This window comes from Crinia signifera, chromosome 3, assembly GCF_055691185.1.
Source record: "Crinia signifera chromosome 3, ASM5569118v1, whole genome shotgun sequence".
Lineage (NCBI taxonomy): Eukaryota > Metazoa > Chordata > Amphibia > Anura > Myobatrachidae > Crinia > Crinia signifera.
In genome coordinates this window covers 68053198-68069677 of record NC_139219.1, presented here as the reverse complement: position 1 = coordinate 68069677, position 16480 = coordinate 68053198, and the positions used below count along the sequence as shown (strand labels likewise).

Sequence of the window (16480 nt, the reverse complement as noted above, 5' to 3'; positions counted from 1 at the left end):
ACTCTGCATAATGCTGTTCCGCACTGCATTGGCAAATTCATATATCATGCAATGTAATGTATTTATTGCTGTAGTTGGCTGCAGTTGCTAACAGCAGTAAACATTTGCATTTACATTGCCCCAGGGTAGGGGGGATTGGGAACAGAGATACGAGAGACTGGCAGAGGGGAAGGTGCTGGGGATAGAAATCAGAGAGGCTGCTATTAAGGACAATGTCACAAGGATGTTGGAAAAACGAACATAGAGGGAGACGGACAGATATAAATGAAAGGGGGGGGAGTGAGAGGGAGAGAGATAAGAGATAAATGAGGATTTCAGGGGCAGAGGAACAGAGATGAGGAGTGAGGGTGAAACAAATTACAGGACAGAAATGAGATACAGGGAGAAAGAGGGGGACAGAGAGAGAGATGATGAGATATGGACACACAAAAACAGGGCCAGATACAACCATAGGCGTGTGCACATTGAGTGGTAAGGGTGCACAGGCACCCCCTAATGCTGTGCCCCCACTCCCACACTTATTGCTGCTAGTAATACCAGCAATACCTTTTACCAAAGACTTTTGCTTTTTAGACCTGTATTACATTAAAAGAAGTGCCCATCAATCAATTATGTGTGTTTTGCATTATTAATTGTATTACACCATTGTCATATCACTACATATCTGTGTCATCCAGATATGATTATGACTTTATTTGCATGTACTGTTACACAGAGTATTTAGAATATTAAAACTGAAATAGGCAGGATATAATGGTGTGGCTGAGAGATGTTTTATATTGTAGTGAGTGCACGCCTGATTGGCGGTGTTAGACAGACCCAATGGCGGTGTTAGACATGCCCAATAGGTGGTGCTAGGCACACCGCTTTGACAGAGCACCCCCTAATAATATGTGCTGCGCACGCCTATGGATACAACGCACCATAGGATGGATTCAAGATAATTGCATACTTGCCTACATGACGCTCTCCATGCGGGAGAAAATGCTCTGTTCCCGGACTTCCCTGGTAATGTAGGATTGCCATCACCTGTGGTGAGCAAGGTAATTGATAAGAAAGGTGTTTCACCACAGGTGATGGCAATCATACATTACCAGGAAAGTCCAGGAACAGAGCATTTTCTCCTCATGGAGAGGGTCAGGTAGGAAAGTATGGATAATAGTCATTAACTTCACAACCATATCAAATAGTGATACATACAATCTATATTTTTGTATTATACTGCCATCTACAGGTACATTTCTAAAATGCAACCAACATCAGTATACAGTGTGTTAAACTGTGAAAGGACTTCAATTTAACTAGCTTTCATCCCATAAAAAAAGAAGGGAATTCTAAATTGTTTACATATTATATAACGTAACTTGCTGTAATAATAATAATAATAATAATAATAATAATGTCATAGAGATATTCTGCTCAGAATACTGATACATTGCACCTAATTATATTTTATTTTCATTTATCCCTGATAATGCTGATGCTAATATATTGAGACAATGATGGCATTTGTTAAAAGAAACAATACTGAAATCTTCCCTAATGTAAATAATAATTAATATAATGAAAGATCAGTGCAAACATAAATAATGCTGTTTGGAACATTTGAGGTACAGACAGAAAAGTATAGAGGAAATTACAGAGGATCTAGGAACCTTGCATCTATGAACAGGGAACACAGCAGGTTTATGAAGTCATTACATAACTATGATCCATTCTCCTGTCCCTGCTGGGCACCACTATTGCAGTAGAGGAATACGGCTGTTCTGTCAGCTCTCTGCTAACCCTGTCCTTTAATCAGACGCCCTCTCCCCAGCTACCCAGACATTTTGAAATAAGATCATAGTTTGATTTTTACTTACTTCTAATGGGTTCCAGACGATGCCAACCGCATATGCTCAACATGCATTCGGTCGACCAGTACAAAGGGTCAACATGGTCAATATGTCAACATGTATAAAGTAGACAGGTTCAAATGGTGGACATACTTTAAAAAAAATGTCATCATTGGACATCACTGTGGGCAATGGTTGGGAAACTGTAACCTGTGCCAATCACAGCTGTAGAGGAGTAAGACACCTTGCCTGGAGCATGACGAGCAAAAAGGTACACTAATTGGGGTCTTATATCATTTAATATGGTAAATGGTTGCAGGAAAACCCCCAAATTGTACCAATATTTTCTGTGTCAACCATTCCCATTTTGACCTTTTAAGATGTCTACCTTTTCCATTTTGACCATATGGAGTTGACGTTTTGACTGTCGATCTAATTATGGTGAACCTAATTATTCACACCCCTAATTAACAGGGATCTAACAGATCGTTTGTCGATATGTCTATTACATATGGACATACAGAGGTGGTAAAGAAGCTTAGACTCCACTCAACTCTAGACCACTCCACTCTACAAACTCTGGTTTCTCTTTAACAGTAATAATTAGCTCAATCTGGTTTGTTCTAGGTCTGGTTATAGAATTTATTTTGTGAACATGAAGATATTTTATCATCAGTATGAACTCTCGACTCACATCCACCTTTACAAGTCCTACAGCCACCACAACACTAGTCAGCTCCAGGCCCCCTCCTCTCTGCTGGCACCAGTGCCACACTGTAGGAGTCCGAACACTAGAGTGCTCAGACCCTACTGAGCATGCACAGATCTTTTGAAAAATGGCATGGCGGACATTTTTCCGGATATTTCAACAGCGCTGCGGCCTGTGCCACGAAACTCTGGAGGGTAAGTATTCAATTAAAATGGGTGTAGCATGTGCGGGGTGGGCCCTGCTAAGACTCAGGGTCTCATGTGCACCTCTCATATTGCATTCATTATAAATAAGCCACTAAAGGAGACCCTGCAGTTGGATATTTCCCATTATAAGGACAAACAGCTCCCAGACTAATAGTTCAGTTTGACCGTTGACTAGTACTAAGGTTGGATATAAAAACCAACATATGTGAACAAAACAAACAAGATCCTGGCACTTAACCCAAGCACAGACTGACAAACTTGGTCACACATGAAAGTGGCCGAATTGGATGACATCCATTTACCAGTGGTGTAGGGTGCAGCCAGCGCACCCGGAGCAGGCCCATGTCACGGCGCCCCCTCACTCTCCCCCCACACATTGCAGTGTAATGGCTAAAGTGAACTCCTCACTGTGCAGCCAACAGCCTGCTGTTACCTAAAGGAGGAGGGGTTCCCTTTCATTGTATTCTGTTGGCCAGCCGAAGTCAGAGGTATGAAACAGACATGCAGGCGGGTGGCCGCGGCAGTGAATAGGAATAGAAAGTTATACTGCACTTACCTACAAATGTGGACCTAAAATGGCTGCTGCTTAACCCGAAGGATGTCTCCCAATCCTTTTTAATAGTGCTGAAATGTATGAGAGTGAGCGCTGCCACCCTAGTTTGTATAAGATTCCTATCAGTGTCACAACTGTGTGTAAATATATCTATGTACTCGCCACCAGGTGGTGCTGTATCCAATAATGATATATAGAGAAATTGAAGTGCTATAATCACTTTTGTGATTTATTGAAATAATATTGCAAATAGTACAAAAGTAAATAAATGCCACAAAATACAAGGTAACTAAAATAATCACAAAGCATGTATAAAAGGTTTAAGAAATGGGGCACCGGTGGGGCTGATGGAGGCAATGAGTCTCCCCTTATGACAGGGTAACACCGGGCTGTGCTGTGATACACCAGGGGATGTGTTGCAGGGAGCTGGCATCCTTATTCCCTGCAGTGCACACCCCTGGTTTACCTTTAGGAATTTGCATCCACTGCCATGGAGTCGGTCCCTCGTCGGGGCTGGATGCCTGGCTCAGTCTGTGGTTTTCTCTGGCGCTTCCCGGCTTCTGTAAGCGCTGTCAGTGGGTGGCCTCCGGGGTTTCAGCTCACAACCCGGCAACTCCCCGGCCGTGCCTGGTGAGGACGTCACCAGGTGCCGTCGCGGCTGTGTAAGCTCCGTTTGCTGGCTGTTAGTACGGTGATGATCTTCTACCAGTCACCTCACACTCCCTACATCTCCCCAGCCCCGCCAGGTTGCGGCGTCACCGGGGGCTGTTCGGGCAGTGGAGACTGGTGTGCTGAATGTCTGTCTGCACCGCCGACCTGACAGACAAGCCGGGCAGTGAAGTAGGCAATTAATGGAATGGAATGTTAGGTATGCCCGCGGTGGTGAGCAGCAATTACTTACTGCAAGCTCTCCCTGGCACATACACGCGATGGCGCACAGGACACAGCAGGGGGGCGCCCTGGAAAACTTTGCGCCTGGAGCACACGCTCCACCGGCGCCACCCTAGCTACGCATCTGCCATTTACTAGTTGTAGCGGCCAGATCTTTTGTTCTCCACCTTGGAAGTTGTTTATGGGCTATAAACACTGCAGCCAGTTGCCAAATATAGTTACAGAAATTGCAGCGTATGGCCAGCATTAAATGTATACACTACCCAACTTCTGCTCAAATCTATACAGCCACCGTGTGGTGACTCCAATATTGTTCTATAGTGCTGCTAAGGTAAAGAACTTGGAGAACCATTTGCTCACAACAGGTATTGATTCGATACTAATCAGTCTATTGTTTTCACACAGATAACATCAAACAAAGCTGTATTAAAAGCAAACAACAGGGTGGTCCTTTTCATTGTGGTCTTATTGTAACTGATTTATATCAGATCGAAAGTGCGGACTTGCTCTACATATCTAGGGAAAACAATGGGAAAATGTTTCCTTTACCTTCAGGGTGCCCACACACTACAGTGAGTTTTTTCGGCTGATCGGCCAACAATTGGACGATTTTTACCACAAATTGTTACACCTTTAAGGGTGTACACACAGTGATATTTTAGCAGGAGATTTTAACTAGTCAAAATCTCCTAGAAGGTTAGCCAAAATCTCCCAGTTTTTCTCCTTAGATGACGACACAAAAGGGGTGTACACACGGGGTAATTCTTCTAAGCGATTTTGACTAATTTGTCAAAATCGCTTAGTAGGTTTGCCTGAATCGCCCAGAGTATACAAAGCGGGCAATAGCAATGCGTGGCCCCACAGGGTCGCTGTCACCCAGCCAAATAGACAGTGCAGGCAAGAATATTCTTGCTATACTGTGTTTGGCCACAAATCATGGGGCTGGCAGGATTCAGTTGGTCATCTCTCTGACAGCTTATCTACGGCTTATCTACATCTTGATACACACTCAGCTGAAATTGCCGGGACTGTGTACACAGCTTAAGCCAGTATCACCTAGCAGAGACTTTGCAGGCAAAGATCAAAAATATCATTAGTTAGACAAAATTGCTCAGTCAAAATCTTCAGTGCACCCAGCCAAAATCGCTTAGTCAAAATTGGCTATTAGCCAATATCTCCTAGCATAGATAGACAGGGGGGTGCAGGGGGTGGCAGAGGAGCACAAATCATGCTGCGGGGGTCATGCTGCGAGAGGCTCCCTTCTTTCAGATAGTACCATCAATAATCCGTCTCCAAAATCTGTAATCCGGCTCAGTGCTGGAACCAATGACCCCAGATAATCGGTGTTCAACCTGTATAAACTTTTCTTACGTTTTTACAAGACTAATTAAAGGAAATATCTTACATTAGGATATCATAATTCATACGTGAAAGGGTTCCAGCCCATAATAATGTATTAACACTATCATTAGACTGCATACAAATAGGGGTTTCGGTACTTGTGTACTAGCACTGCGCCCATCGCATCGCAGACCATAAGGCATGAGATGGTATGCGATGCGATGCGATGGCAGCCGATGTTATACAATTTTAAATTGTATACCATCGAATTGTATGGCATTGTATGCCATTCTATCGCATATACAATGGTATGCTCTTTAAAATTGTATAAGCACCCTAATGGGGGCTTACAATGTTAAATGCACCCCCACGCCACCCCCACTATGAACGTGAACCCGAAGCGTGGCGAGCGGCGGTGGTACGCGTCCTACGACCTTTTCATACCCCCACTATACACGTTGGCATGAAGTTGATCTTATATAGTGTGGCGAGTACAGCGAGCCACCGAGCACGAAGCGTGGCTAGCGCAGCGAGCCCCGCGAGGGGACGCGGAATACATGTAAAGTAATACGCGTCACCTCGCGGGGCTCGCTGCGCTCGGGCTCGGTGGCTCACCACGCTTTGGGCTCGGTGGCTCGCCACACTATATAAAATCAACTCCACGCCAACGTGGATAGTGGGGGTATGAAAAGGTCGTAGGACGCGTACCGCCGCCCCTCGCTGGCTCGCTGCGCTCGCCACGCTTTGGGTTCACGTTCATAGTGGGGGTGGCAAGGGGGTGCATTTAACATTGTAAGCCCCCATTAGGGTGCTTATACAATTAAACATTGCCTAGGGGGCTTATACTATTTTAAATCGCATCGCAGTGCATCGGGTGTATGGCATGCCATACGATGCGATTATATGTAGTGCGACCAAATATCGTGGGCGCCATGCTAGTACACAAGTACCAGGCTTTCCATTTCTTTCCATCAGGCATACATAGACATTGTAGTAAGTAGTACTCTTCTTGAACGGTTTATGTCACAAAACAACGCATATGCATCCACCTCCAAATAATCCCCTTTACTGTACATCTTGTCTGAGTGGCCTAATTACCCAGACTGAATAATACAAATATAGACACATCACAGTGCTGTCTGCACTTACTTCAGGAAGTCAGTTTCCCTCTGGATTCTCATGCTCTGAGTACTTGTCAGACTCTTCCTAAGAATCGGGTCTGCTGTATCATTCAGCTACAAGAAAGAAAACAATTGACAGAAATAAATGGCAGGAGTTCCTCCCTTCATATAAAACAAATATATTTAGGGGCCTATTCATCATCAGTAATGGGCCCACTCCAAATACACAAATGCTAGTTTCCACAGGTTTTATGTAACAGACTCATGTATTAGTAGGGGCTCGAAGGGGCTACTTAGTACTTAAGAAATTCAAAAGAAGTCACTGTTTGGGCATTTGCTTGCAAGAACCAACAGTTCCAAGAACTGCGCTCTTTCCTATAGACAGGAGCGCTAGGGCTGTGAAGAGGATCCCTCCGCCACTTCCGCACTCAGTGACCTTTGTCTGTGCCTCTGGTCACTGGTCACGCATGCACAGCTGGGTCCTCTCCGGTAAGTATCACTGCTTCTCTATAGCAGTATTGGGTGATAGAGGGGACTGCTGCCTTTGAGAGCAGATGCCCCCACACCAGAGCAATATTTAATTGTGATTTATGGAATACTCCTGAAAAGTGTGTGAGTCACTGGGAAATGTCCAGAATTCACTGCACAGTACTGGTCTGCAGTGTACCTGAGATCTCTGGGTCTGAGGCACAGACATTGGTTCCTCTCCATGGATTGGCTTCCCTAGGCGACTACTCATAAATCTTGGTCCAGTCAATGACCTGTGGCTGGTTCTCCCATCAAGTTCATGTCCTGAAAAGGGAAATGCAATAGCACAAATAGTATTCCGGAACACAATGTGCTATTACTACCAATGTGGTATTTTATATAGACATATATATACATACATATACACACACACACACACACACACATCTATATATATATATATATATATATATTTACAGAAAACACTGTTGTACGGATATTAGAATTGATGATTTATTAGTATTTCCACCAGCCAACAATAGTTACTGACCGGACATGTCCATTTCTGTTGAAAATGCCACAATAAACCCTACCCTTGAAACTCGCTGCCTTGATGACAAAGCCTCATACAAAATGTTTACTATATCGCTCATTCCCCCCACTTTTGAGTGATTTTGCTTAAAAATCACCTATGGTGCCCATACACTTGTGAGATCTCAGGTACAATCATGTGAATTCGATAAATCGCTGCGATGCGTGGGAACGTTGGTCGAATCTCACAGATCTCAACATATTATGTGCTGCACATAATCATTATTGCATCACATGTGGCTTTTAAACACATGCCATTTATCGCAATGCGAGGTGCGATCTGCCAGTTTATATACCCCCGAATAGCCCAGCCCTAATTCCATCACCCCGATTTCAGGTCACAAGGGGCATGTGATTTATTACATGATTGTATGCACATCGAATGCAAACAATGCTTGAGATGCGAGTTATGCCACAGGGAGCTTCAAGGGAAATCACAGCACGATATCACATTGCATACCATCGCACAAGTGTATGGGCACCATTAGTATGTCTGCTCAATATCGGCATAAATGCGCACTCCAACGAGTCTTAATGATGCCCTCCATCGCAGCCCTCGCCACTCCATAGGTACGGTTGCTTGCTGCTCTCGCCACAGGTTCTATTCTCGCTCTATGGAGGTCATAGAAGCCGATGAGAGAGAATAGCCCCGGACTGTCGGGCAATTGAACAGTTGGTATACTGACCGTCAGATCCCGACTGTAGGGCAGTCATACAGCACCCTATCTAGACTATTTCCCTGACAACCTGGTTAGTGTAAGTGATGAACCGGTGGAGCATTTCTACCCAAATATTCTGATAATGGTGCATAACAACCAAGGAGTTGGGGCTCTGTAATTATGGGGAATACTGCTACTTCCTTTTCAGAGAGACCAATAGTACAAATGGAAAGTGCCAACATCCTATTTCCCTAAACCAAAACTATTAACAATTACATTACAGTTCATTTGGATTGTTACATTCCTGAAGTCTCATTTTTGCAGTATTTAAGAGTTCCTGTAGTTTTATTCGTATTATATAAATGAATACCATGAGGATAACTAACTTCTTTAGAGATTAATTTAAATGTTCACTTATCTTACTTTTATCATTTTTAGCTATTATTGGTTTTGTTATTTGAGTGTATGTAATAAATGTGATGATAGAGAAATTCAGATTTGTACAATAAATTCAGCATCCCTAAATTCGGTGAGAACACATATTCACATTCAGATGTAGAGAACATTTCAGAATTTGTTGAGTGTGTTACCACGGCTCATTGTATCATTAGTGTACAGTTGCTTAACATTTTCTGGATTTAAAATGTTTCTCTAGTTATTATTATAAATAGTTACCTTTATAGCTTTGTGCAGTATCATCCCAAGCAAAACTTCTCTGTAAAACACCATCTTTCTTCTTCGTCTTGGCAGGAGATGAGACATTGTCAGTGTCCTAAAGGTTCAGATAATATTTACTGCTTTTTATTATGGTCTAAAAACCTTGGTGCTCACACACAGATAGATTTTCTGACCAGTCCTATCTTCTATACAATTTCCCTTGAAATCCAGAATACTCCAGGCCAAACAATATCATGTGCGCACACACACACACACACACACACACACACACACACAGAGCAACTACGTAAACGATTAGAGGATTAGATGGGTTGTTTAATGACTGAAAATAATATAACACATCAATTATCATGCCTACACATGCAGGGCCGGTCTGACAGAACACAGAATGGGAGGGGGTGACAGAAAACAGGAGGGTGTCACACGGTATCAAAACAGAGGAGGTGAAATAGTGACAGAACACAGGGGGGGGGGGGGGGTGATCTGACAGATCACAGGGAGAGGGGTTACATAACACAGATGGAGGGTGACCAAGTGTAGAACACAGAGGGGCAGGGGGTGACAGTGTGACCGCAAACAAGGGACAGATCACAGGGGGGGGGGCTGATAGAATACAGAAGGGGGGTGACAGAAAACAGTGCCTGATCATAGAGGGGGTGTAATAGAGTTACAGTCGGGGGTGTCACTGAACAAAGAGGGGCAGGGGGGTGACAGAACAAATGGGGGTGACAGAGTGACAGTGACCTCCCCCACCTAGTGACATGAACTGCTGCACAGCACTCAGAGAAGTGCTTGGGATGCTGGCTCTGGCGCTGCCAGTCTCTGTCCACGGTAGTCGCGATGCTGCCTTGTATAGGTGGGGACAGGATCACTGCAGCTGTGGGGAATGGAATCTTGGGGCTTTATGCCAGCTGCGAAGGGACATAGTGTGGTCGGCCGCAGCTGAAACTTGAAGCTTTGCACAGTGTAATGGGGCAGAGCTGTAACCTCACATGGGTCAGGTGGGGCAGTGGCGCTGTGTTCACACTGCAGCCTAGCCCGCCTACTGTGCTATAACCGAGGGAGGAGTCTCACTCCAAGAGTAGACCCGGTGCCTTGTTTTATGCCCATCCTATCATCCATACAGCTGCAAGCGCCTCTGTCTGGCAGGTGCAGCAGCAGCAACAGTTATATACAGTAGCAGGGATGCCGAGCAGGGAAAGCGCCTCTCCAGCCAGGTGCCTCCCTGCTTTGCAGGCTCTGCTGAGCGGGTAGCGCCGGCCCTGTACACTTGGAACGATGAGTAAATTGTGAACGACAGGCCATTAATCTCTCTGACTGCTGAAGGGATCAGTGAGCTAGATGAACAACTGGCAGGTACCTGGACTGGATCGTGAACATGCTCACACATGGGATGTTTTTAAATGATTGGTCATTCCGATCAGTCGAAAACAGCCACATAATTAAAAAAATGTTATGGTGTCCATACTGTGCAATTTGCAGTATCGATTTTAACTCTATAGTTAAAATCGCATAGCACAGTGCAAACCACACCATGTTATACAGCATTGGATTTCGAGTGGATCCCGATACACGGACCCATGTCATCGAATGTAGAAATAGACTATAACGCACAATCTATTTCTACTGGCTTGGAACAAATACTATGCTGCTCAGTGCAGCTTGGACCCTGTTCTGCAGCGCCGTCCCTCCCTCCCTGCCAGCTGATGCCGGCACCCCACTGGGTTCTGGCGGTCGGTGATATCGAATGGATATTGTCCCATGCGGATACACCATTACCGTGTGTGCAGCATTAGAAATCGATTTGCCTGTAATCCTTTACAAATGCTGTGGCTCAGAGGTACCCAGAGAAGTTTCCTGCACTGACATGATATCCTTTTATTAAGATTATTTTTTAGATAAATTCAGCATGAACGATGGTCAATATTGGACAGTCCAATTATAGGACCTGCTATTGCATGATAACACATGGGATCCAGGATAAGTTCCTGATCCCATATGTTATCGTGGCTCAGAGTGCTGATAATCAGGGATTACGATTCAAGTGCCTGAGACACCCGAAGCATAATCTCCGATAAATGCCGGTTCATTTTCTGTGAATCTATAAGCAGCTGCAAATTATAAACAGCAATTATAATAGGTTACCAACTATAACTTTATAAATTCATTCCAGGAGAAACAATTGTTACAAACTATCAATAACTCTTAAACATGATATTTTTCCAAAGATTCAGAGAGCCATTATGCACTGCAATTTGACCGATTAAAGCCTGATTGGATGTAATTGAAAACATCACGACTTTTGTAAGCCTGCACATTAGTAAATACTAAGCTAGTACACGCCATGCGACACAGCAATGTGCTGTAACAATAATTCCCATCCAGTGTCGGACTGGGGCATGAAGGGCCCAACGCGGGAATTCAGTGGTAAGGGCCCATGTTTAGAGGTGTGGTCAGCCGCCACAGAGTTTTGGCTAACCATTACAGAGTGTAATAGTAATGCACAGTGCAAAATGTATTATAGTTCTGTGCAGTATAAGGTAGCATGTATAATGTATAATTAAGGGGAACAGTCTGTAACCTATTCAGTGCTGGCTTACCAAGCTACAGAGATAAGGTGCACTCCCACGGTGATTGCAGCTCCAGCATTATCGATTCAAGCTCCTGAAAACGTCTTTGCTTTTCCAGCTGATTACCTGCAAAACCAAGGTCTCCCCAGCGCCGCCAGCACTGAACATGCTAGCCGGACATCGGCACAAGTCCTGGGTGAGTTACCTGCAGCATTCATTGGACCGCTCCAACCTCCCGGCAATTCAGCGTGCAACAACTTAGCTGATTGCCGGAGGCAGACAGCTCGCTCTCCGCCGACACACAAACTGGCTGGTCGTCAACAGGCGGCGACAGCCGGCGGATAAGCTAGAGCAGTCTGCTTAATAGACTGAGCATATCCACAACTATCAGCTACTACACCTTTCATGTGATGTGTTGTTCACACAAAAAATTCAACATCTATGATAATTGAGCTGGATCTGACGTACACTTTACCCCTAAAAGGAGATATCCAAATATTGGGACTACCACCTGTTGCTATATATCCCATGGGAGTGTAATGTACCTTTTTTAATACCATTCATTTTATTACATGTTGCATTTGATGCGATATATTTTATTGTTGTTTATTCAAATAAATTTATTACATTTATAATTATCCAATTGTCTGGCACTCTCTGGGTGTGTGTGATCAGTCATACACACTCCCCATTTCCCCTATTGTGTCTACCTTAACTGATAACAAGAAATATGCTTTGACCTTCATTAAACAGACTAGGATAAGCAGAACAAAGCCACAGTGGTTCAGCCTATTAACATACGTTACCTGTTTAGTGAGCTCTTTCATGAAGTTCTCACCATTGTCTTCATCTGATGAGTCTACATCTGGAGGAACGTATTCTACAATAAACACCTTTGTCACTATCCCACTTTCTCTGCCATCTCTATAAAGGGGATATACATAATGACATCAATACCCAATACAGCAGTGAACAATGTTTACACACTTTAACGCATTTAAATTAAACTAAAATAATGTGTAAAGAGATTTTGGATCAGTTGGAGTAAAAAAACTGCTCCAAACCCTGTAATTCACTTTATTTTAGTAAGCAGATCACATTTACCAATCTTTGGGAAAATTGTGAGAACATATCAGAGACAGGCCTGTGATAATAAGTAAAGGTTGCCTTCGATAGCTGTCTCTGTTCCCCAATCTGACAGGCAGAGCAGAGTTGGGAGCTAATTCCTGTGGTCAGCCATGTGGGTCTAACAACACCACAGACTGATAATTTTTTTTTTATTTCTACTTACTTTTATTACTATTATTATTTTATTTATAAGGCGCCAAAAGTTTTTTGCAGCGCTGTACAAAGGAAAAGTACAGGGAGACAAAGCTTAACATTACAGTAAATGAATAACAAAAATAGAGTACAGGTAAAATGAATGCCACAGCTCAATACACACTACAGCTTAGATGTAAGTAGTGAGGACTAGATCAATGTGCTACTAGGGGCTGGTGGCCATAGATGGAGATGAGTATGTGGACGAAGGGGGTCATTGAAATAAGAGCAGATGTATAGATTATTATATACTTTAATATGGCAATACACACAGATATACAATATGATACGATACGATATGTGGTTGTCCTGAAGGTTTTGTGTATGATTTTTGGTGGTAGTTTAATAATTACATAAGAATGACTTACCTACTTACAGCCAGGGCCTTAACAGTTATTTTACCATCAGGCAATGTTAATGGACCTCGATACTTCAAAGTGGTGTTTTCTAAGTAACCAACTTTCTTATGTAGCTCTGGCTTGCTTCCATCAAGTGTATAGTGTATGGACACATTTGGTGAGTCTGGAAATATAAGGAGCACAGTTATTAAAGAACTAACCTGGATCATTCCACCCAGTTAAACTTCTATGGAGAGCCGGCTCACCAGCACTCAGAGATGATGTTATCTCCAATGCAGGCTAAGGGAAGACCCACCACTAATCTGGGTCCAGCCTGCGGTATGTCAGGGTTTCAAGCCACAGTGAAATGGCTGTTACCCAGGTTGGAGCCTAGCAAGTGGAAAAGGGGTATTATTGTATTAAATGCTGCACATGAGGAATTGGAAACTAAATTCCGATGCGATCTCTTATCCACCGCTTGCATACAAAGACGCAACCATTGGACACACCTCATGCAAACAACAACCATATGAGTTGCAGTATGGCCAGTGGCGTAAGTTTATAACAGAAGCCTGAAGGTGAAAGTGTGAAAGCATACACCATATAAGCGGAATCGGTACTTGTGTAGTTTCACGGCGCCAGCTCGCCCACGCTGCGGGCTCGGTGGCTCGCTACGCTCGCCACGCTATTTAAAATCAACTCCATGCCAACATGGATAGTGGAGGTATGAACTGTCCATGTTGGCATGGAGTTAAGGACAGTTTTTGGACATATTTCGTGGCGAACTTACACCCGTACACCTGTGAAACTACACAAGTACCGCGGAATCTTTATTTTAACATTGTACGGATACCATATGTCATTTGCGGTTATAATAAATTAATTTTACAATATTGCACTAGTGTGTTCCTATACATTTCTTTTCCTATGTACTACCGGTGAGAACACCTGGGAGAGAAACAAGGACCATAAGAAGTGTTCCTGATAGCCAAGGGATACTAGATCTGACGAGCTCATAACACAGTGGTTGGATACCACTGAGAACGGTACTCCTTGATTTGTTGGGGTGTTATAACCTGTGGTGAAGGGTTCCACTTCATACCATCTATTAACTGCACTAGAAGACGCCTTTCTCACCCCTTTTATTTGAACAGAAGGGTTTAGCGCTAGTACCACCCAGTATATATATAACAGAGAATGACCCCTAGTGCACCCTATAAAGTACAGCAGCTACTCTATAAATCCCCCATTAGTGGGAGGTAGAATGAGGATAGAAATGGAGTGTATAGAGACCGCTCAAGTTATCCACCACCTAATAGTTTTTCACCTCTAGTTTTAGACTTAAACGAAGTGTACTGTTGATAATAAAAAACTACAACTGATAATAATAAAAATCTGATGTTTTTAATAAAATTCCATGATTCACAACTGAATTTTTCTGTTCAGAATGAAGTTTCAAAACCCAACGCGTTTTATCTTGAAAAAGACTTCATCAGGGGTTCAGACAAATAAGAAATGAATCATAAATATGATGTAACATGGATCTTTAAAACAGAGGTGTGATGTCTCATAAATCAATTAATGGTAAAGTGCGACTCTGAATTCAGGGCAATGTGCAATGTGTCAACATCGATTTCAGAACAGTAGATACTTAGAATTCGATGCCAAGATATGGGCAATCGGTCCCTTAGAATTCAAAAGAGAGATACGGGATGGGTGGCCCAATGGTAGTCAATATCTGGTGAGAAAGAACGTGGACTAGCTGGCTGCTAGAGGTACTCACACGAGGGGAGCAGGAATTAGCCGCAAATATTACATGATAAATGGGCCCCTTGGTGCAGAATGTAATGCCGCCCGAGTTCAGTGGCAGGGCGGGATGCCTGCCGAACTCAGATGTTTTTAAAGTGGCAATAACTTACAAGGCAAAACCATGCCTTGTAAGTGATTGCACCTTTAAAAAAAATGTTAGAGATAGGACAGTACCCCACAGTGCCGCCAAACTCTGGCGACATTACATGCACCCTTAGTTTTTAAAGTTTCATCTATTGAGATATCAATAGTGCTTTTCACTACATATGACTGTAGATATGGACTTTTGAGGCACATGCTTTTTTCATACCTGATTTGATTTCAATTGGGGTGTTTGTGTCTATTTCATATTTTCCTTTGCCAGGAAGAGGAACCCGAAGTGGAATAATCTGCGGTACAAATATGGAGCCAGCAGTCATTCTTTCTATGTGAGGACCTGTAGAGAATAATGTAGCATTACATACAGAGATGGGCTCTAACAAGCAATATTATTAGTGTTTTTGGGACACTGCTCAAGATATTATGAATTCCAATAAAAAGACACAAAGTTAAAATGAAACTTAAGGCACTTTTTGAAAGAGTAAAAAATTCAGTTGTGCCCCATACACACTAGAATTTAAAAGATATCACTCAAAAGGGCCGTTCTGAGCGATTTCTTTATTTAAATAAAAGTCTCCTGTGTACACTTAATATTGTTAACTATGTGTGCTCCTGTGCATCATTAACGACCCTCCGTCTGCTGAACATGCATGGCAACTTTGGCTATATAGCCAATGACCGGCATGCTCAGCAGGTCCCGGGTAAAACTATAGAAGCATGGAAGTAAAAATACAAAGTGAAACACGCATAAAGAGATATAAAACATGTAACATAGGCAGTAACATTATACATTATTACTTTCAGTTTAGCACTGAATTTGATTAGACATTTCAATTATTTACTAGTTAATAATAATAATTACTATGACAAGTCTATTATCACAACTATTTAAATATTTCCAAAGCATCCTTTTCAATATCTCAAACATCATGCAATATAACCTGTGATCACCTATGACAACCTGTGATCCCTGTACCTCTGTACTATGGTTAGATACACTCATCACAGGCGGACCCACCTCCTTATGGTGAAGATGCAGAAGGTCGCAGCGCCCTCCTGTCCTGCACACAGCTGGAAATGGTGCTCAGCAGCAGATTTACCTCCGGTCCCTCCTAGACCCCGTTACCACAGACGCTTTCCCGGTGATACGAGCAGCAGAAGCCTCCCAGCAACAAGCCTAAGGATTGGCAACCCCTCATTGCCTAGCAACTAAAGATGCGAGGAGATCTCTCCGCCCAGGGCCCTGCCTCCCAATGTGTGCGCTCCATCAGCGCACTGCTTCAGGTGACGCA

At 43.3% G+C, this 16480-nt stretch overlaps 1 protein-coding gene across 3 annotated transcripts in view; it reads right to left on the bottom strand.

Annotated features, from left to right (window-relative positions):
• DZANK1 (double zinc ribbon and ankyrin repeat domains 1) overlaps positions 1-16452 on the bottom strand; it is a 57185-nt gene extending 40733 nt beyond the window's left edge. For all 3 annotated transcript variants that reach the window (XR_014471590.1, XM_083175945.1, XM_083175946.1), the window contains exons 1-7: positions 16207-16452; positions 15400-15525; positions 13311-13464; positions 12429-12546; positions 9050-9146; positions 7324-7448; positions 6685-6770 (exon numbers count right to left, since the gene is read on the bottom strand). Coding sequence is in view for 2 of the 3 variants with exons in the window: in XM_083175945.1 (XP_083032071.1) it covers positions 6685-6770; positions 7324-7448; positions 9050-9146; positions 12429-12546; positions 13311-13464; positions 15400-15508 (689 nt within the window). In the remaining variant the exon portion in view is untranslated. The remainder of the gene's footprint in view (positions 1-6684; positions 6771-7323; positions 7449-9049; positions 9147-12428; positions 12547-13310; positions 13465-15399; positions 15526-16206) is intronic.
• Positions 16453-16480: the final 28 nt, after the last annotated feature.